A 27,995-nucleotide genomic window follows, 5' to 3' on the forward strand; every position below is an offset into this window, starting at 1 on the left:
CACAGCACTGCACACAGACAGCTCTGCAGTGCACACATTATACACACACAGCACTGCACACATACAGCTCTGCAGTGCATACATTACACACATCTCTCTGCTGCAGTGCACACATTATACACACACAGTGCACAGCGCTCTGCGGTCTGGGAATTACACTGCCGCTCTGCAGTTCCCGCTCATGTGACCTCTCCTCACACTACAGCAGCCGGACTCCTCCCCGGCACGTGACCGGTCACATGGTGTGACGTCAGCGCAGGTCCTGTAGCTCACCTGCCGCGCGGTGGAGGAGGGGCAATGCATCATGTGCAGGAGGTCAGTGCGGGCGCGGCGGCTGCTCCAGGTACTGACTGTGCTGCGGGCGGCGCCCTCGTCTCCATCTCCGGGTTCCTATACTGGAGCACTTCCGGCTTGTCCTCTTTTCTCCCCGGATCTCCCCCTTGGCCGGTGCTGTATGCGCTGCCCGGGCAGATCCGCGGCGGTTACCCTGAGGGGAATCCTGTCATGAGCAGCTGACCGGAAATGATCGCTGTTTCTAGACAAGCAAAGTAGAAAGTTTCACAAGTTGTTATTGTGCAGTCATCGAAACCCGCATCCAACCTATAGGGGCTGTACATGACCCCTGTACCTGAGGTAGAGCTGCGGAGACCCCCAGCGACCCCGAGACAGGGGCTCCGGACCACCCCTGAGGGAGCTGCTGCATCTCCGCCCGATTCATTGTCTATGGGACGGCCGGTGATGGTGGAGCTCGGGGATTTCTGCCCGTCCTATAGACAATGAATGGAGCTGAGGTCCAGTAGCACCTCCTCTGGGGGGGTCCGGAGCCCCTTTCTGTCTATGAAGACCACCCAGTGATGGGAACCTGTCCCCTAAGGACCGCAAATAACTTGCCATATTACTGTTAATTATTTGACATTTTGCATAAACGCAATAAAAATAAACGTTCATTTCTTGTCAGGATTCTCTTACCCCCACTAAAGTCTGTGGGGAAAATCAGCAAACAAAGCGCACGTTTACTGCAAGAGGAATTGATGTTTTGTGGCTTTCCAAATACTCATTGCGGAAACTTCGCGCTCAGTCCATGTGCACACTGAGTATTTGGTGAGTTTTTTACCTCAGTATTTGTAGCTAAAACCAGGAGTGGGTGATAAATCTAGCAGTGATGCCCGTGTGTTCTGACCGCTCCACTCCTGGTTTTGGCTCCAAATACGGGAGGTAAAAACCTAACCAAATACTCAACGTGTGCACGTGGCGTAAAGGCCCTGTCACACACAGAGATAAATCTGCGGCAGATCTGTGATTGCAGTGAAATTGTGGACAATCAGAGGCAGGTTTGTGGCTGTGTACAAATGGAACAATATGTCCATGACTTCACTGCAACCACAGATCTGCCAAAAGATTTCTCTCTGTGTGTGACGGGGCCTTAAGTGTTACTTTTATTATATTTTCATGTTTAGGACAATCCCTGTAACCAAAAAGCTTAGACTCTTAAAGGGAACCTGTCACCAGATTTACTGGCTATTAACCTGCGGCCACCACCAGTGAGCTCTTATATACAGCACTCTAGAATACTGTATATAAAAGCCCAGGCTGTGCTGTATAATGTAAAAATCACCTTTATTATACTCACCAAGGGGGCGGTCCAGTCTGATGGGTGTTGTTGCTCTCCGGTCCGGTGCCTCCTGTCTGCTGCGATCGCCGTCTGTCTTCTGAGGCCCCTGTGTGTCCTACGTCATCCACATAGGATTACATTGCACTTCTGCGCAGGCGCACTGTGAATACTGTAATGCGCAGGTGCAAGGAAAGATTAAAGACCGCCCGTGCAGGCGCACTACAATACAGTGAAACCTTGGATTACGAGCATAATTGGTTATTCTTATATCAAAGCGAATTTTCCCATAGGAAATAATTGAAACAGGCAATTCATTCCACAACCCAAAAATATTTACTGTATTTATACAAACTTATTACAGTAATACAAAATAATGTCCTGTAGTCATATAACTATTACAGTACACTAATACAAAATACAGTACAGTAAAAAACATAAAACAAATTAAACTGCACTTTAGCTTACAATAGAATTGTTGGTGTGCAGGAGATACAGTATAGCAATGTGCTGCACTGGTTACCAGAAAGAAAGTACTGTATCCACAAATGCAAATTGATAGACATACTATATAGTATATACTGTACTGTACAATGGTATACTGTATACAGTACATATGTACAGACAGTTACCTCCAGAGGTGAGGCGGTGAAAGGACAGAACCAGAAGTGTGCACGGTGAGTATTTGCTCTTCTTGCAAATCATTGCTCTTAAACCAAGTTACAAATTTGTAAAAAGCTTTACTTGTCTTGCAAAACGCTCTCAAACCAAGTTACTCTTAATCCAAGGTTCCACTGTATTTTGATCGACCCTGAGTAGGACCTCAATGCCGGCCAGTGTGGACAACGTAGGATTTGTCATGCACATGGGCCTCAAAAGAAGGAGGACGCGATCGCCGCAGAGAGGAGGCGCTGGACTGGAGAGCAGCGACACCCATCGGACCGGACCGCCCCCTAGGTGAGTATTATAAAGTATTTTTTATGTTATACACAGCGGTTTGGGTTCTCATATACATTATACTAGAATGCTGTATATAAGAGCCCAGTGGTGGTGCCCGAAGTTCATAGGCTCCAAATCTGGTGACAGGTTCCTTTTAAATAATAAAAAAGTAATGAGGTCCTCATATAAAAGACGTCACACTGCTCTTCACCTACCACACAACCAATCACAGTGCAGCTTTTTTTTTACCAGAGCAGGTTAGAAAATGTAAGCTGACCCCTGATTTGTTGCTGTGAGCAGCAAGGACGTTTTTGGAAAATTAACTCCCTGCAACTAATAGGATAAACTAATAACTCCCTGGAGCTAGAACTCCCTCGTATACAATACCAAATAAATAACGTAACAGCGATCATATGAGGACACTAAATTGTTTTAATGGGGTTGTCCAGGACTATTTTTTTATTATTGTTTTGGGCCTAAGAACTTACAGGGAGGTATTTACTAACCAGCTGTTTATTGTGCCCGGTGCTGACCACTCCTCTCGGTGATGCCACAGCTTCCACAGACATCACAGAGACAGAGCTGTTGTTTCTCTTCTTCTCTGCTCTGTTGACGGAGGCGTCTCTGCCGATGAAATACTTATTGACAGCCGGCTCCCCACTGCCAAACTGCGGGGAGCTGATGGTGATTCAGCCGGACGTCGGCAGCTACACTCAATAGAGCAGCCCAGAAGAAGGAGAGCTGTTGTGTTGATGCGCAGCAGCTGAATCTCCAGTAGGAGTGATCCATCCCTACTCTGAGCCAGCGCTGAATACAACAGGCAGGTAGTTAGGCCTGTAATAAAAATAAATGAATGAATGAAATATAGTCCTAGACAACCCTTCTAACCGCTTTGCACCATGGACATTTCTCATGTTGTTGCTTTAGTTTTTAGGGTCATAACTTTGAAAGCATCTCTGTACGTAGTGGAGTTTAAAAAAAAAAAAAAAAAAGTTAACTTTTTTTCTTTTAAGTAATCCACCATATGGTAAACAGTATCGTAAGAACGGAACCAAATATGTTATAAATTAATAGAGGATGAGAAAAAAAAACCCTGAAATTCTCTCTTTTGGCAGGCAGGATCCTCTGCGGGCCCGATGTCTGTGGAGCTGCTGCTCTGACTTGGGTACAACCTGGTGGTTTTCCAGGATCCGGTGTTTTCTAAGGCTGCTTTCACACATCCGGTTTGAGCAGTGCGGCTCAATCCGGCTGTGAAGCCTATGCAACGGATGCGGTGAAAACACCGCATCCTTTGCATAAGTTTTTTACATGCGGCCGGTCCGGTTTTTGCCGCTTGCGGCATGCTACTGAGCATGCGCAGTGGCAAAAACCGCATGCGGCGGCCGGATGCTGTTTTTGCCGCATCGCGCCGCATCCGGCATCCATAGGGATGCATTGGGAAAAGCGCCGCATCGGCCGGATGCGGCGCGATGCGGTTTTTTTTTGCCGGAGCAAAAAACGTGCCAGGGAACGTTCCATCCGGCCGCCGCATCGGCTAAATCTGCCGCATGCGGCAAAAACCGGACCGAACGCAAGCCCATGCGGCACAATGCGGCACTAATTAAAGTCTATGCAGGAAAAACGCAACCGGCAGCAAAAAAAAACGGTTGCGGTTTTCCTGCAAAGTGCCGGATTGTACCGCATTGCAAAAGCCTTAGATGGCAGGAGAGTCGTTAATCAGAAGTTAATGACATTCCTATAACAGCCTTTTATTACAGTACAAATTAATTTCTGTACTTTGATCTTACAATAAAAATGTACATTTTTTAGTAAATATTAATGTCTTCATTCTGCTTGGAGCACCCAGTGCGTTCTCAGCGCAAAGCTTCAAAGCCTCCTGTTTTTGCCCGGCATTTGCCACCCCGGTGAGCGGCCTACGGGCACTTACCACACATGAGCATGTTACACACAGGAGCCTTTTTTTTTACTCCAGTGCAATCAAGAATAAACTAAAGTCACCGCTAACTTGTGATTTTGTGAAATTTTGTTGCAAAACCTTAATGACCAATTTCGAGCTTTCCGACCTTCAGAAACCCTTGTCTTCCCCTTCAGCAAGAACCGATCTTGCCTTGATCCTCATGTATAATAATAATAATAATAATAATAATTTTATTCATTTATATAGCGCTATTAATTCCACAGCGCTTTACATACATTTGCAACACTGTCCCCATTGGGGCTCACAATCTAGAGTCCCTATCTGTATGTCTTTGGAGTGTGGGAGGAAACCGGAGTACCCGGAGGAAACCCACGCAAACACGGGGAGAACATACAAACTCCTTGCAGATGGTGTCCTTGGTGGGATTTGAACCCAGGACCCCAGCGCTGCAAGTCTGCAGTGCTAACCACTGAGCCACCGTGCCGCCCATGTATATCTAGATGTATCTGACTAGGTTGAGGTTATAATCGTATATATCATGTTTCATTTTTTTTTATTTTTAAAAAGGTGAATTTTGTTAAAACTAAAGAAATAATGCTCGCCCTACCAGTCCCTTTGCTTCTGGTGCCACTGGTCTCCATTCACCCACCTCTATTAAAGGGGTTGTCCACTACTTCTACATTGATGGCCTATCCTTAGGATACGTCATCAATGTCTGATCAGCACCCCCGCCGATCAACTGTTCTTGGTCAGTTTCGGCGCTGCTCCATCTTCTGATAGTGGCCGGGACCGGGTAGTGCACATCCACCTCCGATTCTAATCAATAGGAGGCAGATGTGCAGTACCCGGCCGCTGCCGCTATCAGAGAACGGATCAGCAGTGGAACTGAACATTTCCGGCTGCCACTGACAAGACCGAAAACAGCTCGTCGGTGAGGGTGCGGGCTGTCTGACCCCGGCCGATCAGACATTGATGGTCTATCCTGAGGATAGGCCATCATTGAAAAAGTAGTGGTCAACCTCTTTAATAACCTGTTAAAAAAACACATGTCCACTGTAGCCAATCACAGACTGTATAAGTAATGTATTGAGCCCACTGATGCCACTGGTTACATGTCGTCGTGATACGTCATCACTGGATCTGTCCATGCAGAGATGAATAGTACTGGGGAAGCGCTGGCATTTGAGTCAAGGGATTGGTAAAAGGGGTATTACTACTGCTTTTTGTTATTTTACACCTTTTAAAAGCTGTATTGTTTATTTTTTTGTATACAGGAGCTACATATGCTGTGTGTTAATCCATTAGATACCTTAAAAATGAACAGCGATACAGAAATAATTAATCCTTAGCTCTTTGAGGGTACATGAGTGTAATGTGTCTTATCCTGGTGCATTGATTGTTTATTGAAAGCATTTATCTTTGATTTTCTTCTCAATCTTACGCCAAACAAGAGCTGACTAGGTAATCATGTAACAGAAGAAATGCAACTTTGTAGCATTGCCAATGCAACAGGACAAGATGACTTGCACCCATGAGCCCTCAATGAACTAACTTGAGTAATTTCTGCTAATATTTGGAAGTCAAGTTACTGTTTGTTGGGTTTTTCTCAATCTTAGAACAAACAAAAGCTGCCTAGGTAATCATATGACAGAATAAATGCAACTTTGTACATTAACAATGCAGTAAGACACGTTGACTTCACCCATGAGCCCTCAAAGATCTAAGTTCAGTAATTTCTGCAAATATTTGGAAGTCGAGTTACTGTTTGTTGGATTTTTCTCAATCTTATGCGGGCTTTACAAGGTATGATCTATCGTACGATTGCACGAGCGATCGTACCCGCCCCCATCGTTTGTGCGTCACGGGCAATTAGTTGCCCGTGGCGCACAAAGTCGTTAAACCCCCGTCACATGTACTTACATGCTGAGCGACCTTGCTGTGGGCGGCGAACATCCACTTCCTAAAGAGGGAGGGATGTTTGGCGTCACCGCGACGTCACACAGCGGCCGGCCAATAGAAGCAGAGGGGTGGAGATGAGCGGGACGTAAACATCCCGCCCACCTCCTTCCTTCCGCATAGCCGGCGGGTGCCGCGGGACGCAGGTAAGCTGTGTTCATCGTTCCCGGGGTGTCACACGGAGCGATGTCTGCTACCTCGGGTACGATGAACAACTGGCGCCATGAAAAATAAACAATTTTTTTAAAACTAAGTAACTTGTACACGACTCACGATTTATGACCGATTCTGCGTCGCTTGGAGGTGTCACACTAAACGACGTCGCCAACGAAGCCAGATGTGCGCCACGAAAACCGTGACCCCGACGATCTATCGCACGATAGAGCGCCTCATGTAATGCCCGTATTAGACCGAACAAAAGCTACCTAGGCATTCATATGACAGAAGAAATGCAACACAGTAGCATTAACAATGCAGTAGGACACAATGACTTCACCCATGAGCCCTCAAAGAACTTAGTTCAGTAATTTCTGCTAATATTTGGAAGTCGAGTTACTGTTCGTTGGTTTTTCATATTATGATTTCTATGTTGCAGATGAGTCAAAAATCTCCACTGGATCACTTGGGACTATGCACAGCAGGAAGGCTGTTCCCAACACAACTCACTTTAGAACCATTGCACCGAAAGTGGCGCCAAAGATTGTTCCTTCATTTTCATCATCCAGCTATCCTCCCTCCCTGTCTGATGTTGCTGGGTCTGGGGCTAAACCATTGGTTGTTAAGACTCAGAACTATACTTTGATGAAAGTAGCTGGCCAAGATGGTACATTCTCATTTGTAGCTTTACCACAAGTCACGTCACCCATGGGTGGATCTGTGATACAAACCACAGCTATACCTTTGCAAGAAAATCTTAAATTGCCCATTCCTAGGTACCAACCCACACGCAGCAAGAAGTTCCTCAATAAGAAAGCAAAGTGTGCTTGTATGCCCAAAACAGACAAGTCTGCTGTGCTGGTCAATCAAGGTAGACCCTATGAAGCTCGTCCTAAATCAGACGCTAAGACTGAGACAGGAAAACCGTTGGTGGTAGAAGAACCAGGTTTAGAAAGCGGAGGTTTCTTAGGAAGTGGACCAGAACTTTGCAAAGTAAATAACTCCATAATTCCTTGTATAGAAAAGAGTCTGAAACCAACTTTCTGCACAGGAAGCCCAATAAAGCTCTGCGAGAATTCGGAGAAGACATTTGGTTCTTCAGACAGTGGGTCATTAGTTAGATACGAAAGCACCAAAGTTGTCGACTCTACCAACTCATTAACCGTTCTCTCTCCGGTTGTTTTTGGCAGTCCGCTTCACCTTCTCCAACCTGTTCCTAAGGGAAAATTGCCCATTTTGCCATATTCAAAAATTAAGAAATCGGTTGCTTTGGAAACTAATGTAACTCTGCCAAATTTGGGTCAAACTCAAGCACAGACGGATCCATGCCAAGTCCACGCTCCGTCTCCTTCTGTGAGTATCTTAAATGCCTCCGCTCTCGACAGCCCATGTCAACCAAGTTTGACTTCTGATTCGGATTTCTTGAGCAAGCAAAATTGTAGTTTAGGAAAGAAACGGGGGAAGAAACGAAAAACCTACAGCGAAATGTTGGGCTACCAAACAAAAATGAGGCTGGTTGGAAACAAGCTCATTGTGTGCAAAGATAAATACAAAGCTCAGAGTGATGCCAGTGGTAAAAGCGAAGTATCTTTGAAGAAGTATCGAAATATAATGCCAAAGCCAATGGTGGGGTTTCAGAGCTTGGCATCGCTGAATGCCTCGGACCCTATTTTTCAATCAAATATGAGTGAATGTTTTCTTAGAAGTAGGTTGATTGGCACCCGTCTTCACCGATGGAGGCAAGGGGACAATTTGTCTTTGACTCAAAAGAGTACGTCGAAGTTGTTCTACAAGTGTCATGTCTGCGATCACAGCTTTCAGCTTAAGCATCACCTACAGGATCACTTAAACAGTCACAGCAACAAGCGACCCTACCACTGCCGTCTGTGTCGTAAGACCTATGTGCACTCGGGTAGTCTGAGCACACACATGAAGCTCCACCACAGCGAGAGCCGTCTCAAGAAGTTAATGTGCTGCGAGTTCTGTGCCAAAGTCTTTGGACACATTAGGGTTTATTTTGGCCACCTTAAAGAAGTACATAGGGTTATTATAAGCACAGAATCTTCATGTAAGCAACCGGAGAAAAGAAACCTGTGTCTCAAAGCAAAACCTGAAGAAAATGTATTACTCCATAGGTAAGTGTCCTGTAATGTTTTATCTAAGTTCTTTCCTTGATTACCATGGAGATTACATGGTGGAGCAAAACGCTCCTTCATCTTGTACATTAGGTTCCTTTGCAGTCCGGATTTCTTAGGCCTTGTACTCATGTACACAAGGTGTGCTCCTCCATCCATCCACTTAGTTTGTATCCTTTACAATTTGTATTGTTCATTTAAAGGGATCCTGTCACCAGGTTTTCCCTTATGAGCTGCGGCCACCACCAGTGAGCCCTTATACAGTATTCTGGAATGCTATATATATATAAGAGCCCAGGACGCTCTGTATAACAGAAAGAACACCTTTATTATACTCACCTGGGAGGGGGCGGTCCGATCCGATGGGTGTCGCTGCTCTTCGGTCCGGCGCTTCCTCTCTGCGATCTCCGTCCTCCTTTTTCTGAGGCCTGTGTGCATGACGCATCCCACGTCATCCACCCCACCCGCCATTGAGGTCCTGCGCAGGCACACTTTTATCTGTCCTGCTCAGGACAGATCAAAGTATTGTAGTGCGCATGCGCAGCTGGTCTTTAACCTTTCCTCGCGCATGCACATTACAGTACTTTGATCTGCCCTCAGCAAGACAGATCAAAGTGCGCGTGCGCAGGATCGTAATGCCGTCCTTGGCTGGATAGAAGGAGGATGGAGATCGCAGCAGAGATGAGGTGCTGCATCGGAGAGCAGCGACACCCATCGAACCAGACCGCCCCCTCGGTGAGTATTATAATGTGTTTTTTACGTTATACAGAGCAGCCTGGGCTCTTATATGCAAAAGAAGGGGAGCCAGCACTGCTTATGAATGGCATGCAACAATGAAAAAATAAAAAGTGTAATATTCACAAATTCATTCCTACTGTAACAATTCAATGAGATTTTTTGCAAATGATTGATCAATGATTTGAGCCCCGTATGGTACGATAATAATTTATAACATAGTGTAGGGACCCCCCTATAAGAGATTTACCGTGATGGGGCAGGGGGACTCAAATCATTGATCAATCATTTGCAAAAAAATCTCATTGAATTGTTACAGAAGGAATGAATTTGTGAATATTACACTTTTTATTTTTTCATTGTTGCATGCCATTCATAGGCAGTGCTAGCTCCCCTCCTCTGTGGGCTCTTATATACAGTGTTCTGGAATGCTGTATATAAGAGCCCACTGGTGGTGGCCACAGGTTATAGTCGCCAAATCTGCTGATAGGTTCCCTTTATAATGTTTTCATGTACACTGTAGGACTGATTGGCAGAATTGGACATCATTCCACATTGTCTTTATTAAAAACTTCCTAGTATTTTGCTGAAGTGGTTAAAAGCTCATTTACATGGGCCAATAATTGCCCAAATGAGCACTTATAAGAAGAACACTTATTCCCAATCATTGGAATTTGTAAACACAGCAGCAATTAGCTGATGAACAAGCCAGACACATGTTCCTCGGCTAACCTGATCAATAATGCAGCCTAAAAAAATTGTTGCTGGCAGCACATTACCCGTCTAAACCAGCGATGTGCAGTCAGCAATGTGAACTAAGGGGTAACGTTTCTCCTCGTGGAGAGTGACATACCAGTGTAAGGAGGCGTATGAGCCATGCAATGCTCCTCGGGGACATTAAATATGCAAATTGCCTCTTTAGCAAAGAATAGGATTTAACCTCAAGTGCCACTAATTGGAAGTAGCAATTGTAAAAATCAATATTGACCCTTTAATATAAGGAAACGTACCCCTTACATCCCGGTCAGAAGCCTCATACAGTCAAATCAGATTTCATACTTTGTATTGATGAGGGGCAACAACCCGAAACACATGTCTGTAAACTGAGATTCTGATTTGGCTTTTATCCCAATTCATATGGCAAGGGGTCGATATGAATTCTGGGAATGCTTTCTACAAGATTTTGAAGTTTCTATGCCATTTTTCATTCATCCAAAACTAGAATCAAAATTACGAGCCATGACCGCTTGTCAAACATCAGTGTTTGTAAAGGTTTTTGACTGGACTGAGGTCAGGGCTCTGTGCTAGATAGTTAAGTTCTTCCACTCCAAACTCCTCTGCCATTCCTATATGGACTTTGCTTTGTGCACTGGGGCACAGTAATGAGCAACAGAAAAAGACCTTCCCTAAACCGTTCCCACAAAGGTGGAGGCTACAATTGTCCAAAATGTCTTATATGTTGAAGCATTAAAGGGGTCGTCCACGACTAGGACAACCCCTTCTGATTCCACGTTTCCCCCTTAAAATAATTAAGCCTCTTGTACCAGCGCTGTTCCAGCTGTGGTGGGACTCACGTTCCTGGGGCTCATGTCACATAATGTCACGCGAGTGTCGCATCCGATCAGTGGTGGCTTTTGTCTCCCCCACCTTTGGACAAACGAGTTAATCAAAAGGAACGAGAACTGTGGTTGCCGCTCACTTCCTGTTGATTGCTCCTGAGTCCAATGACGGGGAGACAGAAACCGGCGCTTTAGATGGGGGCTCTTGTGGCGTCATTGCATCACATGAACCCAGCGAACAGGAGCACCGCCACCGCTGGAACTGCTCTGGCGGCGAGGGTGAGTATAGGCTTTTTTTATTTTACCTGGTAGAAATGTGGAATCAGAATGGGTTGTCCTAGTAGTGGACAACTCCTTTAAGCTTTCCTTTCACTAGAACATAGGCATATAACACAATCCCATATCATCATCTCTCCTCCACCAAACCTTACACTTGGCACAGTGCAGTCAGGCAGGTAATGTCCTGGCATTCACTAAATCCAGACTCTTCCATCATGCGCCAGATAGACAAGTGTGATCTGTCACTGCACAGGACACGTTTCCTCTTCTCCAGAGTCCAGTGGGGTTGGATTGACATTGCGCTTGGTGATGTAAGGCCAGTATGCAGCTGTGCAGCCAAGGAAACTTATGCTATGAAGCTCCTGGCGGGGGCGCAGTTTTTGTGCCGATGTAGGTTTGTACTCTAGTTATGGAGGCAGCAGAGCGGTGGTGACTTCTCTGTCCTCTGCTCCTCAAAGCTTGGTGACTCCGCTCTGTAACATTATGTGGTTTCCACTTTGTGGCTGAGTTGCTGCGGTTCACCCCACTTTTTAATAATATCTCTCACAAATGATGGGGAATAATTAGGAGGAAAGAAATGTCATGGATGGGCTTGTCCACCCTCCATTCTATCACATCGGCATGGTGGGGAAGGTGGATAATATATTGGGGGCAGTGGAACTGAATGAGGAACCTAATTTAATTGATTGAGGTGTGTGCCTAAACCTCTAGCTATATATTGTTGCAGAGGGGCATGGTTGGGTGTTGTACACACCAGAGTAGAGAGGGAAGAATAGGGATACGGTACACTAATTACACTAAGATTATTGGAATGAACTTGTGCTGATACACGAGAGCTAGTGAAGATATCAGCACCCAGGACACAGACCTAAAATCCACCAAGTGTTCCTGAAAAAGACACATCCAATTGAGAGAAGTCTGAAATTGGGAGCAAGCTGCATTTCGGGGATTTAAAAATGGATAGATGACAACTGTAGATAAAACGTATGGCAAATTTTTTGCTAATGGTGACCACTAACATGACAGCCCTATCTAAGTGCAGACTGATGAGAAAGATGGTTGCACCATTTGTTCAATCTATGAGGGTCGATGAAAAAGGCCGACAAGCCTTCAGACAAGTCTTGTATGTTGTTAATGTGAAGGAAGAAGCAGCACCGCAGTTTGGGAGTAAAAAAAAAACCCAAAAAAAACAAGTCAACCGATTCCATCAACCATCAGAATCCAAAGCAGAGCTTTGAGCTATAAGATATATTACCACTCAGGATTATTCTTTAATGGAATATATTTACAGTTTTTCTCAACTAGAAGTGTTTGTAATGATGCTTAACACTGCAGCACTGCTCCTTCCCCCACACTGCCAGAGAGGAGAGCTGTAACGTTCCGTTAATCACACTCCGGTCTGCTGTGCTCCGGCACATGTCATCACTCTGCAGTGAGGAGAGCAGATAGTCAGTGCTATGATGGGGGCGTGTTCTTCCTTCCCCAGTATTTTACTGCCTGCTTATGATTGGTAAGCATAAGAAAGAGAATAAGGTACACGCCCCCAGTGAAATCTCTCTGGTAACGCCCTCTTGGACTTAAAGGAAAATTGACTGTTTAAGTGTCACTTACTTGTTAATATCTCCACAACGGAGAGGCAAAGAAAAAAACGGTTGTGTGCTGCTCTACAGCACCTATTCCATTGTGTGTCCTGTTCAGAGTGAAAAATGTAGTGAATGGTCCTCGCTAAGTGAGAATCCGTCGATGAGCTCATTCTGACGGGCCAATAGGAAAGTCGGTAACTCTGTTATCTGTCTTTTCCTGAGCTCCTTTCAGCTGATTCATGACTACTGACTACATGAGAGTTGAATATGAAGGAAAACAGCTTATAAAATCCAAACTGTTCAAAGTTTTTAATCAAACCAATTGTCAAAATGGTTTTTATTCTGAAATACATGCATTTAAGTTAAAAAAAAATGTCCCAGAGTACAATTTAAAGGTATCAGAGAAAAGGATTCCAGTAAAACATTAGATCTTTATTGAAACAGAGTAAAAACAGGGCAGGGGTGTAATTTCATGACAGTGCACAAGGTGGCATACATAAGCGGTGAAAAAGTCCTAGTGTCCGGTTAAGAAGGTAAACAATCAGCTCAATATAGCCTTAAGGAAGCCCAATACCAGGGATAAATTAGATTATACACCCCATGGTGGGTAGTATCACTCAAGGGACTTATATGTAAAGAGAGGTACACAACCGGATAAACATTTACACTCACCGCTGAAATGACGCCAGGTCCCGCCTACGCACGTTTCGGCGCTAGCCGAAACGTGCGTAGGCGGGACCTGGCGTCATTTCAGCGGTGAGTGTAAATGTTTATCCGGTTGTGTACCTCTCTTTACATATAAGTCCCTTGAGTGATACTACCCACCATGGGGTGTATAATCTAATTTATCCCTGGTATTGGGCTTCCTTAAGGCTATATTGAGCTGATTGTTTACCTTCTTAACCGGACACTAGGACTTTTTCACCGCTTATGTACGCCACCTTGTGCACTGTCATGAAATTACACCCCTGCCCTGTTTTTACTCTGTTTCAATAAAGATCTAATGTTTTACTGGAATCCTTTTCTCTGATTCGTGTGTGTGGATTGGTAATGTAATTAATTTGAGTCAGTCTCATATCCATTTACTTTAATCATGGGGTGGTGGTACTATCTTGCATTTTGATAGACTACAAAACTTTCCCTGGTTGATTACTACTTGTTGGTTGTAAATTTGTTTGGTACAATTTAAAGGTGTATTTCCCTTTCTAAGACGTTATCCCAAAATCTAGTAGGTGTAATAATATTATCAAATACCTCCAATTAGAAATGTATTATAGTTCTCCTGATATAGCCATGTCTCTTACCTCAAGTACAGGGCATTGCAGTTTGGCAACCATGGTCACAAGCAACTAATTAACAAACTGTCACTATGTGAGAGGATGTAACCATGGATACCTAAGCTGCAATGCCCTGCACATGAGGTAAGAGTACTTTCACACTTGCGTTCAGCGCAGTCCGTCACTATGGAGAATAGTGCAGTCCGTTAACGCACTGCGCTATTCTCCATAGACTTGTATGGATGACGCACTGTAACGCAAGTGTCAGCGTTGCATCCGCCGGACGACGCAGCGTCGTTATTTTGACGTTGCGTCGGGCGGAAGGAATGCAGCATGTAACGTTTTTTTGAGCAGCGGAATCCTTTGGATTTCACTGCGCATGCTCTCTCTGGCTCCCTGCACCCGTAACCAGGGTACACATCGGGTAACCAAGCAACCCTGGTTACGTGTGCCGGGAGCCCGACACTTCCCCGCTCGGCTTCCCCAAATCCCGCACTCCGTATGTACACAAACACAATGACACACACACACACTCTCACACTCACTCACCTGTCCCCCAGCGATGCAGTCCCCGCGGCACTGACGTCCTCAGCCATGGCCCCGCTCGGCTCCACCCACTTCGCACTCCACCCCCCGCACACATTGTCGGCGACCGAACGATCAGCTGATCACCCGGCGGCCGGCTGCTGTGAGTGGTCAGCTGATCGTTCACAATAGTCTACCGACGGTAAAACTGTAAAAGACAAAACGGATTGCGTTGTTTTGCAGCATCCGTTGTGCCACTATATGCAACACATCCGTTGCATCCGTCACACAACGCAATGCTACTTGCGTTCAACGCAAGTGTGAAAGTAGCTTAAGTGACAGGTTATCAGGAGAACTATACTACATTTCTAATTGGAGGGATTTGCTAATATTATTATTATTACACCTACTACATATTGGGATAGGATCTTAGAGATGGGAATAACCCTTTAAGCTTCTGTCTGATGTTTGTAAGGACTCATGGTTTGGCTCTGGGTTTTTTTATGCACAATTTGAAGCCTAAACATGGCATGTTAACTGATCAGCTGTAACTTTAAAACCACTGACAGGTGAATGAAGTGAATGGCATTGATGATCCAGTTCTGCTGTCACCTGTCAAGGAGTGGGATATATTAGGCAACACATTTCTTGAAGATAATGAAGCAGGAAAAATGAGAAAGCATTGGGATCTGAGCGACTTTGACAACGTCAAATTGTAAAGAGTAGATGACTGGCTCAGAGCATCTCTCCAATGTCAGGTCTTACGGGTGTTCATAGTGTATAGCACTGGGTGGATCACTTCTCGGACTCTGGACCATCAGCCAGGTCATTAGTCTCTGGCCGCTGCACCCAAGGCTCGCAAATCTTTTACCTTCCAGGATCCCTGGTGCAGCATTATTATTGACGCACAAATGACAAGATGACAAAATACCATCCTGGCTAATCAAAAGCCTTGTCAGGGATCCCAGAAGATTTGCAAGCCTCCTATTCAGCAGCCAGAGATTACTGACCGGCCTGATGGACAGAAGTGCCGCACCATTATCAGTATGCAGTAGTTAGTACTTATAAGGAGGCCCAAGGAAGGCAGCGTTCCAACCTTAGGTCCTGACATTGATGCAGATATTACCTTAACACAAACCATCTACCTGTGTATAGTAAAGACATACAGTCATGGCTGAATGTGTTGGCACCCTTGAAATTGTTTCAGAAAATGAAGTATTTCTCCCAGAAAATTATTGCAATTACACATTTTGTTATACATGTTTATTGCCTTATTGTGTGTTGGAAGAACACCAAAAAAAAAATCAAAACAGAGAAAAAAAGGACAATTATACATAATTTCACACAAAACCCCTAAAATTGTCCAGACAAAATTGTGTGTGTCAAGTAACACGTGTGGGCAATATGAAAATCACACTTAAAACCAGATAAAAAGGGGAGAAGTTCACTCAATCTTTGCATTGCGTGTCTGTGTATGCCACACTAAGCATGAAGAACAGAAAGAAGAGAACAGAACTGTCCTTGGACTTGAGAAACAAAATTGTTGAAAAATATGAACAATCTCAATGTAACAAGTCCATCTCCTGAGATCTTGATGTTCTTTTGTCCATGGTGTGCAAAATAATCAAGAAATTTACAACCCATGGTACTGTAATAAATCTTCCCGAATGTGGACAGCAGAGGAAAATTGATGACAGGTTGCAATGCACGGTCGTCCAGATGGTGGATAAGCCCCAATCAGGTGCCAAAGAAATTCAAGCTGTGCTGCATGCAGGCTCAGGGTGCATTTTCTGGAACAATTTCAAGAGTGTGAACACTTTCGGCCATCACTGTATATTCCCTTTCTTGCAGTGGTAATTATGAACAGTAGTGGCTTTGTTCAAGCAGGATAATGGTCTTTGTCATATTTAAATAAAAAAAATGTGGGAATAGTTTAAGAACCAGGATAAAGGTAATGATTTGACATGCAAATCTGCCGAATCTCAATCTGATCGAGCATCTGTGTGATGTGCTGGAAAAAATCATCCCATCCATGGACACCGCACCAAGAATCTGCTGCCAACTGTTTTGAGCCAGGGACCACAGGAAGCCCCCACATAGACCCTATATAGAGTATGAGCCCCCACATTGCCTCTCTATATACAGTATGAGCCCCCACATTGCCTCTCTATGTACAGTATGAGCCCTCGCATAGCCCCCTATATGCAGTATGAACCCCCACATAGCCTGTCTTTGTACAGTATGGGCCCTCACAGAGCCCCATATGTATCGTAGGAGTTCTCACATAGCCTCCTATATACATTATGAGCCTCACATATCCTCCTTAATACGGCATGAGCTCTCACATAGATTCCTAAGTGCATTGAACTCCACATAGTTTCCTATATACATTATGAGCCCGACATAGCCTCCTATATACAGTATGAGCCCAACATAGTCTCATATACAGTATGAGCCCTCACATATCCTTCCTATATTCAGTATCAGTGCCACATAGCCTCATACATATAGTATGAGCTCCCACATAGCCTCCTAAATACATTATGAGCCCCATATACCCTTATATATGCAGCATGAGCCCTCACATAGCCTACTATATGCATTATGAGCCCTTAAATATTCAGTATGAGGCCCCACATAGCCTTATATATACAGCATGAGCCCTCACATAGTCTACTATATGCATTATGAGCCCTCATAGTCTCATATATTCAGTATGAGGTCCCCACATAGCCTCCTATATAGCGTATGAGCTCCCACATAGCCTCCTACATACATTTCTGAGCCCTCACTTAGCCTGATTATATATATATATATATACTAGAAGGTGGCCCGATTCTAACGCATCGGGTATTCTAGAATTTACGTATTGTGTAGTTAATGTATGATTTTTGTTATATAGATGTTGTTGTGTGTAGTTACCAAGTGTTTGTGTAGGGCGCTGTAAATGTTCTGGGTGTTGTCTGGGTGGGGGGGGTGTGAGAGCGGTGTTGTATGTGTGTTGCGTTGTGTGTTGCGTTGTTTGTTGCGTTGTTTGTGGAGCGTTGTGTGTCTGCAGCGTTCTGTGTGTGTGGTGCTCTGTGTGTTGCGCGGTTTGTGTGGGTGTGGAGTGCGTGTGTGTGTTTTGGGGGGAGGTATGTTTTGTGCAGTGTGTGTGTTGCGCGGTATGTGCGTATATTTATGTATACCGCGGTGTTTGTGTGTTGGGTGTTGTGTGTGTGCGGCGTTGTCTGTGTGTGGGTGTTTGTGTAGGGCGGTGTTTGTAGTTCCCAGTGTGGTGTGTTGTGCGGTGCGCGTGTGGCGGTGTGTGTGTGTTTTGGGGGGAGGTGTGCACCCCCATCGTGTTCCATCCCCCATGCTGCGCACCCCCCATCGTGCTCCATCCCCCATGCTGTGCACCCCCCATCGTGCTTCATCCCCCATGCTGTGCACCCCCCATCGTGCTCCATCCCCCATGCTGCGCACCCCCTATTGTACTCCAACCCCCATGCTGCGCACCCCCTATCGTGCTCCATCCCCCATGCTGCGCACCCCCCATCGTGCTCCATCCGACATGCTGCGCACCCCTCATCGTGCTCCATCCCCCATGCTGCGCACCTCCCATCGTGTTCCATCCCCCATGCTGCGCACCCCCCATCGTGCTCCATCCCCCATGCTGCGCACCCTCCATCGTGCTCCATCCTCCATGGTGCACACCCCCCATCGTGCTCCATCCCCCATGCTGCGCACCTCCCATCGTGTTCCATCCCCTGCTGCGCACCCCCCATCGTGCTCCATCCCCCATGCTGCGCACCCTCCATCGTGCTCCATCCTCCATGGTGCACACCCCCCATCGTGCTCCATCCTCCATGCTGCGCACCCCCCATCGTGCTCCATCCCCCATGCTGCGCACCCCCCATCGTGCTCCATCCCCCATGCTGCGCACCCCCATTCGTGCTACATCTCCCATGCTGCGCACCCCCCATCATGCTCCATCCTCCATGCTGCACACCCCCCATCGTGCTCCATCCCCCATGCTGGGGCCGCCGGGAGCGGGTCCGAGCGTGGCAACGTGTGCCGGGGGCGGGGCTGAGCGGGCGAATCGTCAGCGTATGCCGGCTCCCTGCACATGTGTACCGGGAGCCGGTGTACGCTGGTAACCATGATACACATCGGGTAACTAAGGGAAGCGCTTCCTATAGTTACGCGATGTGTATCATGGTTACCAGCGTACACCGGCTCGGTCACGATCCCAGCATCGCAAGGTTATGTCCGCCGGGGGTGGGGCCGAGCGTGCCAACGTGTGGCGGGGGCGAGCGGGCGACTTGGAGCCAAAGAACGCTGGAGCGGGGCTGAGCGGGCAAGGCGTCAGCGTATGCCGGCTCCCTGCACATGTGTACTGGGAGCCGGTGTACGCTGGAGCGGGGCTGAGCGGGCGAGGCGTCAGCGTATGCCGGCTCCCTGCACATGTGTACTGGGAGCCGGTGTACGCTGGAGCGGGGCTGAGCGGGCGAGGCGTCAGCGTATGCCGGCTCCCTGCACATGTGTACCGGGAGCCGGTGTACGCTGGAGCGGGCGACGCGTGCGGAGGGCCGGGGCGAGCGGCTAATCCATGCGGGGGGCGGGGCCAGGCCGAGGCGAGCGGCCAATCCGTGGGGGGGCGGGGCCAGACCAAGCCCAGAGCGGCTAATCCATGCGGGGGGCGGAACCAGACCGAGGCGAGCGGCCAATCCGTGGGGGGGCGGGGCCAGGCCGAGCCCAGCGGCCAATCCGACAGTTGTCACTTTTACGACACTATCACGGTGACACAATTTTGGAGCAAGACAGACAGACAGAATAAGGCAATTATAGATATACATATATATATATATATATATATATATATATATATATGTGTATATATATATATATATATATATATATATATATATATATATATATATATATATATATATATACTAGAAGGTGGCCCGATTCTACGCATCGGGTATTCTAGAATTTACGTATTGTGTAGTTCATGTATGATTTTTGTTATATATATATAATGTTGTTGTGTGTAGTTACCAAGTGTTTGTGTAGGGGCTGTACATGTTCTGGGTGTTGTCTGGGTGTGACGGGGGGTGAGAGCGGTGTTGTATGTGTGTTGCGTTTGTTGCGTTGTTTGTGGAGCGCTGTGTGTCTGTAGTGTTGTGTGTGTGTTGCACGGTTTGTGTGTGTGTGGTGTGTTTTGGGGGGAGGTATGTTTAGTGCAATGTGTGTGTTGTGCGGTATGTGCGTATATTTGTGTGTGCCGCGGTGTTTGTGTGTTGGGTGTTGTGTGTGTGCAGCGTTGTCTGTGTGTGTGGGTGTCTGTGTAGGGCAGTTGTTTGTGGTTCCCAGTGTGTGTGTGTGTGTGTGTGTGTGGTGTGTTGTGCAGTGAGCGCGCGTGCGTGCGTGCGTGCGTGCGTTTGTGTGTGTGTGTGTTGGGGGGAGGTGCGCACTCCCAAACGTGCTCCATCCCCCATGCAGCGCACTCCCCATCGTGCTCCATCCCCCATGCAGCGCACTCCCCATCGTGCTCCATCCCCTATGCTGCGCACCCCCCATCGTGCTCCATCTCCCATGCTGCGCACTCCCAAACGTGCTCCATCCGCCATGCTGCGCACTCCCAAACGTGCTCCATCCGCCATGCTGCGCACTCCCAAACGTGCTCCATCCGCCATACTCCGCACTCCCCATCGTGCTCCATCCCCCATGCAGCGCACTCCCTATCGTGCTCCATCCCCTATGCTGCGCACCCCCCATCGTGCTCCATCTCCCATGCTGCGCACTCCCAAACGTGCTCCACCCGCCATGCTGCGCACTCCCAAACGTGCTCCATCCCCCATGCTGTGAACTCCCCATCGTGCTCCATCCCCGATGCTGCGCACCCCCCCATCATGCTCCATCCCCGATGCTGCGCACCCCCCCATCGTGCTCCATCCCCCATGCTGCACCAGCATCAGCCTCTCTGCCCCCAGCATCAGCTTCTCTGCCCCCAGCATCAGCCTCTCTCCTCCCAGCATCAGCCTCTCTCCTCCCAGCATCAGCCTCTCTCATCCTAGCATCAGCCTCTCTCCTCCCAGCATCAGCCTCTCTCTTCCCAGCCTTCCCCAGCATCAGCCTCTCTCCTCCCAGCCTCCCTCCTCCCACCCTCCCCCAGCATCAGCCTCCCTCTACCAGCCTCCCCCAGCATCAGCCTCCCCCAGCATCAGCCTCTCTTCTCTCAGCCTACCTCTCCCAGCCTCCCTCCTCCCAGCCTCCCTCAGCATCAGCCTCCCTCTCCCAGCCTCCCCAAGCATCAGCCTCCACCAGCATCAGACTCTCTCCTTCCAGCCTCCCCCAGCATCAGCCTCCGCCAGCATCAGCCTCTCTCCTTCCAGCCTCCTCCAGCATCAGCCTCCCTCTCCCAGCCTTCCCCAGGATCAGCCTCTCTCCTCCCAGCCTCCGTCCTCCCAGCCTTCCCCAGCATCAGCTTTCCCCTCCCAGCCTCCCTCAGCATCAGCCTTCCCCAGCATCAGCCTCTCTCCTCCGAGCCTCAGCCTCTCTCCTTCCAGCCTCCCCCAGCATCGGCCTCTCTCCTTCCAGCCTCCCTCAGCATCAGCCTCCCTTTCCCAGCCTTCCCCAGGATCAGCCTCTCTCCTCCCAGCCTCCTTCCTCCCAGCCTCCCCCTCCCAGCCTCCCTCAGCATCAGCCTTCCGCTCCCAGTCTGCCCCAGCATCAGCCTCCCCAAGCATCAGCCTCCACCAGCATCAGCCTCTCTCCTTCCAGCCTCCCCCATGATCAGCCTCTCTGCTCCCAGCCTCCTCCAGCACGCCGTGCTTCTCTGCCGACACTCACACACCCGATCGCATCTACTCACACACACTCGATCGCATACACTCACACACACCCGATCGCATACACTCACACACACAGACACTGACGATATCGCACATACGCGCTGACAGTCACAACATCCGGGAGATACCACATGCTTCTGGCCATGTGATCCTCCGGCAGGTCCTGGAAGCTCACAGCACAGTATCGAGGCCGAGAAGCAAGCGATATCGCCGGATGCTGTGAGTGTGTGGATGCGATGTGTGTGTGAGGTGTGTGTGAGGTGTTTGTGAGAGTGAGTGCGATCTGATGTGAGTGATGATTTGATGATGCGTGTGTGTGTGCTGTTATGTTTGTGCGTGTGGAAGTCCCGCGCTGCAGGACCTTGATTTACTGGTAACTATGCAAGCATGGTTACCAGCGCAACACGTCCCCCGCTCGCACGGGAGCCCACACCAGCATACGGCGGCGGCGTACGCTGATGTGGGCTCCCGTTGGTGAGGGGGGAAAGGGGGGGGGAGTACAGTACTCACCTGGGATTCGTGGCTCCGTGACCGTGTCAGTTTGGGCAATGCGGAGGGGGGGGCGAGAGCTAACGTCTATTGCGTGAGGGGGGCGGGGCGTGGCGTGGCACCAGCATACGGCGGCGGCGTACGCTGATGTGGGCTCCCGTTGGTGAGGGGGGAAAGGGGGGGGGAGTACAGTACTCACCTGGGATTCGTGGCTCCGTGACCGTGTCAGTTCTGGCAATGCGGGGGGGTGGGGGGGCCAGAGCTAACGTCTATTGCGTGAGGGGGCGGGGCGTGGCGTGGGCGAGTTGCCAATGCCTGCAGAGTGCCGGGGCGAGAGGCCAATCTGTGGGGGGGGCAGAGCCTGGGCGAGCGGCTGGCCAATCCGTGTGGGGGCGCAGCCGGGGCGAGAGGCCATGGCGAACCCAGCGGCCAATCAGCTTTGTGTCACCGTAAGGACATGTCACGGTGACACAATGTCACCGTGACACAATTTTGGAGCATGACAGACAGACAGACAGAATAAGGCAATTATATATATAGATAAAATCAGGATATATATATATGAAAATAACCTATAAGGCATGAAAAAGAAAAAAATCACATGCCTCTATCCTGTTCCCCTGGCACTCTGTTCTGGTTTCTGGTGCACTGACAGTCCGCACAGCACACGCGATGACGGGATGGCATTGTTTCTGCTGTGCTTCATACTGATTGATGGAAGATGGTCCATTTAAGCCTGCTTTACACGTTTGCAACGCCCCCATCGTATGTGTGGCACGTTCAATTTGTTGAACGTGCCGTACAAACGATTTAGCCCCGTCACACGTACTTACCCGTCCATACAACCTCGCTGTGGGCGGCGAATGTCCACTTCATAGAGCGGGAGGGACGTACGACGTCACATCAACGTCACACGGCATTCGGCCAATAGAAGCGGAGGGGCGGAGATGAGCGGGACGTAAACATCCCGCCCACCTCTTTCCTTCCGCATTGGCGGCTGGAGCCGCGGGACGCAGGTAAGATCTGTTCAATGTTCCCGGGGTGTCACACACTGCGATGTGTGCTGCCTCGGGAACATTGAACAACCTCACGTTCAATTCATGAGGAATGGACGATGTGCATGCAATGAACGGATTTTCGTTCGATCGCAATCGCACGTACCTGTCACACACTACAATGTACCTTACAATGCCGGATGTGCGTCACTTACGACGTGACCCCGCCGACACATTGTAAGATACATTGCAGCGTGTAAAGCGGGCTTTACTCTGCATGATTATTGTTCCTAGGAACGATCATTTCCCGATGATTGTCCAGTGTGACCAGGCTGCCAATCACCCAACAAATGAACCACCTGTCAAATGTGCTGCACAAAAAAGATCATCATTCTCGGCAGCACATCAGTCTGTGTAAACACAACTCACGCTGTTGAGATCAATAACACACTGAACTAAGAAGGATCTACTACTGATCGTTCTGTGTGCATGTGAAGCGCGGTCTACCTGTGTCAACAGGATCTTTGTTGTGAATACGTTTTCCAGTTTGGAGCTCCCTCTTGTGGTCAGTGCTGGTGGTGCAGTTGATGTGTGGAATGGAAACGACACACCTGCAGAGGACTGGCAATCAGGGTCAGATTGGGCTATTTACATGGTAGCTTTCTCTTGTTACTTGCCGGTGGTCAATTGCTCCTGTGTGCTAAGGGCATTCTGCTACCAGCTATGCTCACTTCCAGAAATTTCCTCAGATAAGTGGTCTTGTAACTCTGCTGTTTGTTTACCACCTTTTGTTGTTATTTTGCTTTGATACTATGCATGATTCCTAATTTGTCTGTGTGGAGTTCGTGGTGGAATGGGATTATTCCCTGCTGGGAGTGTCTGTATACTTAGCTCCATGATTCCGCAAGATTTGTGTTTTGTCATGCCTGGTATTATTCAGTCCTTCATCTGTATTAGTGTTTTTTGGATCCCAGTAACATCTGAGTGCTTGTACAGTGGGGGGAGAGGTTTAGTAACCTCAGGATTTTTCCATATCAGTAGTTCTGGTATTTATTAGGGTTTTTACAGCTGCAGACAGTTACTCTTTCCTATCCTTTTCTATATAAAGATAGTTTGGGCCTCACCTTTGCTGAAATCTGTCTTTTCTGCCTTTGTATTGTGTATAGCCTAAACATGTGGGGGGCTATCTATCTATCTTTGGGGACTACTCCGAGGCAGATTAGCTTTCTTATATTTCTATCTGTGAGATTATTTAGTTCTCCGGCTTTGTCGAGGCGTCCAGGTCATCGTAGGCACGCCCCACGGCTACTGTTAGTGGTGTGTCAGGATTAGGTCTGCAGTCCGTTACTTTTCCAGCCACTCTGTTACATTTTTGGGATTCCGCATTCTTTGATCCTCCCCGGTCCCTGAATCATAACAGATCTTAATTGACTACTGACCAGCAAACGTGTTGACGATAGTGTAACGCTGCACATAGACCATTCATTTCTATGGGAGTCACAAAATTGTGTAACAAGTCAATAGAAAGTACTTATCAGGCTCACTACTCAATGACCCGGATCCACAGGGGCTGGGATGAAGTGGCAAGAAAAGGATGAAGGAATCCCGCACATTGTTCTTTACAAGACTTTATTGACACATTAAAATCTTTCTTTAAAATTGCGTATTCCGGGCATCCAGCCCCGCCTTATTTAAAGAAAGATTTTAATGTGTCAATAAAGTCTTGAAGAATTTTATGAGGAACAGTGTGTGGGATTCCTTCATCCTTTTCTAGCACAAAATTGTGTAGCTCAATTGCAATCAGCTACTTACCTATACCCCCTGCTGTGGCTGGAGCTTGGTCACGGTTATTCCCATCTTAAGGCCCCGTCACACTAAGCAACATCGCTAGCAACATCGCTGCTAACGAACAACTTTTGTGACGTTGCTAGCGATGTTGCTGTGTGTGACATCCAGCAACAACCTGGCCCCTGCTGTGAGGTCGTTGGTTGTTGCTGAATGTCCTGGGCCATTTTTTAGTTGTTGCTGTCCCGCTGTGAAGCACAGATCGCTGTGTGTGACAGCGACAGAGCAACAACTAAATGTGCAGGCAGCAGGAGCCGGCTTCTGCGGAGGCTGGTAACCACAGTAAACATCGGGTAACCAAGAAGCCCTGTCCTTGGTTACCCGATATTTACCTTTGTTACCAGCCTCCGCCGCTCTCACTGTCAGTGCCGGCTCCTGTTCTGTGCACATGTAGCTGCAGCACACATCGGGTAATTAACCCGATGTGTGCTGTAACTAGGAGAGCAGGGAGCCAGCGCTCAGTGTGCACTGCTCCCTGCTCTCTGCACGTGTAGCTCCGTGCGCTGGTAACCAAGGTAAATATCGGGTTGGTTACCCGATATTTACCTTAGTTACCAAGCGCAGCATCTTCCACGCGGCGCTGGGGGCTGGGACACTGGTTGCTGGTGAGTTCACCAGCAACTCGTGTAGCGACGCTCCAGCGATCCCTGCCAGGTCAGGTTGCTGGTGGGATCGCTGGAGCGTCGCAGTGTGACATCTCACCAGCAACCTCCTAGCAACTTACCAGCGATCCCTATCGTTGTTGGGATCGCTGGTAAGTTGCTTAGTGTGACTGGACCTTTAGCAGTCATCTCATTATCAGAGGCAGGATTACAATGAAAGGTAACACTGCTATACACAGCTGATAACACCAGATCCGTCAATCAGAATAAATGATGGTCACAGCTCACCTCCTCTCCCTCCCTTCAGAATGACCTCCGCACAGAGCATGCCTAGAAAACTCTCCTCTGTCAGTCAGAGAAAACTCTCCTCTATCAGTCAGAGAGGTAGAGCTTGTCCGTTGCGGTCTATGCTCCATGTGGCCGCATGTGACCTTATCTTGCCGCGATTCCATTGAACTGTTGAACTGTACCGCATTTGTGCCTCCGGCAAAATAACGCTGATGTGAGAGCAGCCCAAATACTCAGACAAGGTGGTCACCTCACAGAGAAAATGTAATTAAAATGATACAATCAGGAACTAAAAACCGGTTGTGAGTTTTTGGCCAAGTTTAGGTGGTGGTGTTCAAGAGACACCGAAGGGTTCATTTTTTCTTGAGATGACTAATACGGCTAATTATCTGTGGATTTCTTTCCAGGAATATGAGCATCACTAACGAGGACGACCCCATCACCGGAGGTACCGATGAGATCAAGTTACAGATCAGATGTGGACGTTGTCATTTCGTAGCTCCCACTTTTTCAAATATGAAGCTCCATTTGCTCAGTGTTCACGGAGATGAATCTCAAGAAATATTGCCAGAAGGAGTCCTGGAAAGCCGACAAGGAGTCCAGGAGGAGGTGGTTAAACAAGCCACCCATCACTGGAGGTTACTGAAGGAGAGACGAAATGGGTCTAAGGGTGGCAGCTGTGACGAGGGTCTGTCCATTACAAGCACATCGAAGGAACCTGCGTTTGCTTCCGATGTGGATGCTGTTGCAATTTCCACAAGTGCGTCCACTCCACCAGCGGAAGCGAAGAATGTCCAGAGCCAAAGTGTAAACGCTTTATCGAAAATCAAATTCCACCACAAAAACCATTACAACTGCCTCCTCTGTACACAAATATTGGAAACCCAAAATGAACTCTTTGACCATTGGGAGAAAAAGCACAACTGTGAGAATCCCTCGGTGCTTTGGACGGTCTTAAATTCATTGCCTAAGGATGACGAAGAAATCACTTAATGAGCGTCTTACGGCACTGTTATTTTGAAATCACCACGTATTCTGCACTGATTTGTATTTGTGTCCTCTATCTCTGGTTTTATATTGCGTTTGATTCAGAACTTTTGGAAAAATGGTGACTTATGTACAGTAATTTATAATAAATGGTACTGTATCGTTGAATGTCTATAGAAGTTTTGACACTTTGTGCAATGCCCAAAGTCCCTCCTGTGTTACCAAAGCAATTTTGTTTGGTATATATGGTTGGTCTCTATATTAGGCTGTCATAACACTCACTTGGACAGGAGCATGCATAGTATGTCAAGAGGCTCTCATAACATAACACTTGGAGAGGAGCGTACACAGTATCTGAAAAATGAATATTTTTCCCATTCTTTACATACAGACATAAGGAATATTGTAATCGAAACTCAGCCATTGAGTTATATACATAACAGAATTATTCTGGTCTGTAACCACCACTAGGGGGAGCTAAATGCCATGTGGAATTATAGAGCTAGTGTCGATCTGGCTGGTTTTTACAGTGAGCGCTCTATAGTAGTGTCTGCAGGCGCACTGTGATTATGTGACAGGAAACAAAAAAGTAGTTCATTTTCTGACCCACTCTCCGTACCAGTTTTATAGTAGGTATGACGCTACACATGAAAACAAGATTTGCTTATATTCCTTCATAAAGAACAATGAGGGTTGTGTACAATATTCTAGGTTGTAAAATCTCTAATTGTACAGAAGAACCTGTGGCAATTTAAAAGCAAAAATCTCTGTTTTAGATAGTTTACTTTTAATGTGTTCTGTTTCCCTGCAGCGCCTCCACAGGGGAAACAAAGCATTGCATGGTGCCCATTGACATCAGTGGGCTCTTTGTGTAATGCAGGTCAGGTCCTTCAGACAATCTTTATCATTTCAATCTGGACAGGTGATGAAAACTCTTTGACGGGCAACTCCTCTCTGTTAATCGACAATTCTTAATAAGGTTTTGTAAGAGGTAGAGCCCCGTTAATGTAACAATTGCTCCAGCAGTTGGGGTTTTTTTACGCTCCAGTACTTACGTTTTAGCCATTTTTTCGCTTTATGTGCACAAGTAGAAGTTTCTTGCAGTGCCTTTATTTAGACTGGAGTGTTTAAATGTTCTTTTTGCAGGAAATACTTTTTAAAAGAAGTTTTCAACTACTAATGTGACCTCCTTTCTTTTAGCCTAACTCTTCCTAACTAACACTTTCCTAATATACTTCTATATACTCTGCTCCTGTAAGCTTATCTCTAAGAGGCTCGT

General features: G+C 47.5%; 1 protein-coding gene across 2 annotated transcripts; it reads left to right on the forward strand.

Annotated features, from left to right (window-relative positions):
- The first annotated feature begins 253 nt into the window (after window positions 1–253).
- ZNF438 (zinc finger protein 438) lies at window positions 254–27,995 on the forward strand. Of its 2 annotated transcripts, none has more exons than XM_075316783.1 (3): window positions 254–315; window positions 7,018–8,713; window positions 26,137–27,995. In XM_075316783.1, the coding sequence occupies exons 2-3, from the start codon at window positions 7,053–7,055 to the stop codon at window positions 26,720–26,722; spliced, it is 2,247 nt and encodes a 748-aa protein (XP_075172898.1). In that variant the 5' UTR covers window positions 254–315; window positions 7,018–7,052; the 3' UTR covers window positions 26,723–27,995. The 2 variants fall into 2 exon arrangements, with proteins under 2 accessions (XP_075172898.1, XP_075172897.1); XM_075316782.1 differs by having other exon boundaries at window positions 286–343.

Source organism: Anomaloglossus baeobatrachus, chromosome 6 (assembly GCF_048569485.1).
Source record: "Anomaloglossus baeobatrachus isolate aAnoBae1 chromosome 6, aAnoBae1.hap1, whole genome shotgun sequence".
In the NCBI taxonomy this organism is placed as follows: domain Eukaryota; kingdom Metazoa; phylum Chordata; class Amphibia; order Anura; family Aromobatidae; genus Anomaloglossus; species Anomaloglossus baeobatrachus.

Excerpts from the sequence above, each read along its gene's own strand:
- ZNF438 (XM_075316782.1), top strand. The coding sequence starts at position 298 with ATGCATCATGTGCAGGAGGTCAGTGCGGGCGCGGCGGCTGCTCCAG. Across the intron at positions 344-7,017 it reads GGGCGCGGCGGCTGCTCCAG|ATGAGTCAAAAATCTCCACT; the intron begins GTACTGACTGTG and ends TCTATGTTGCAG. Across the intron at positions 8,714-26,136 it reads GAAAATGTATTACTCCATAG|GAATATGAGCATCACTAACG; the intron begins GTAAGTGTCCTG and ends ATTTCTTTCCAG.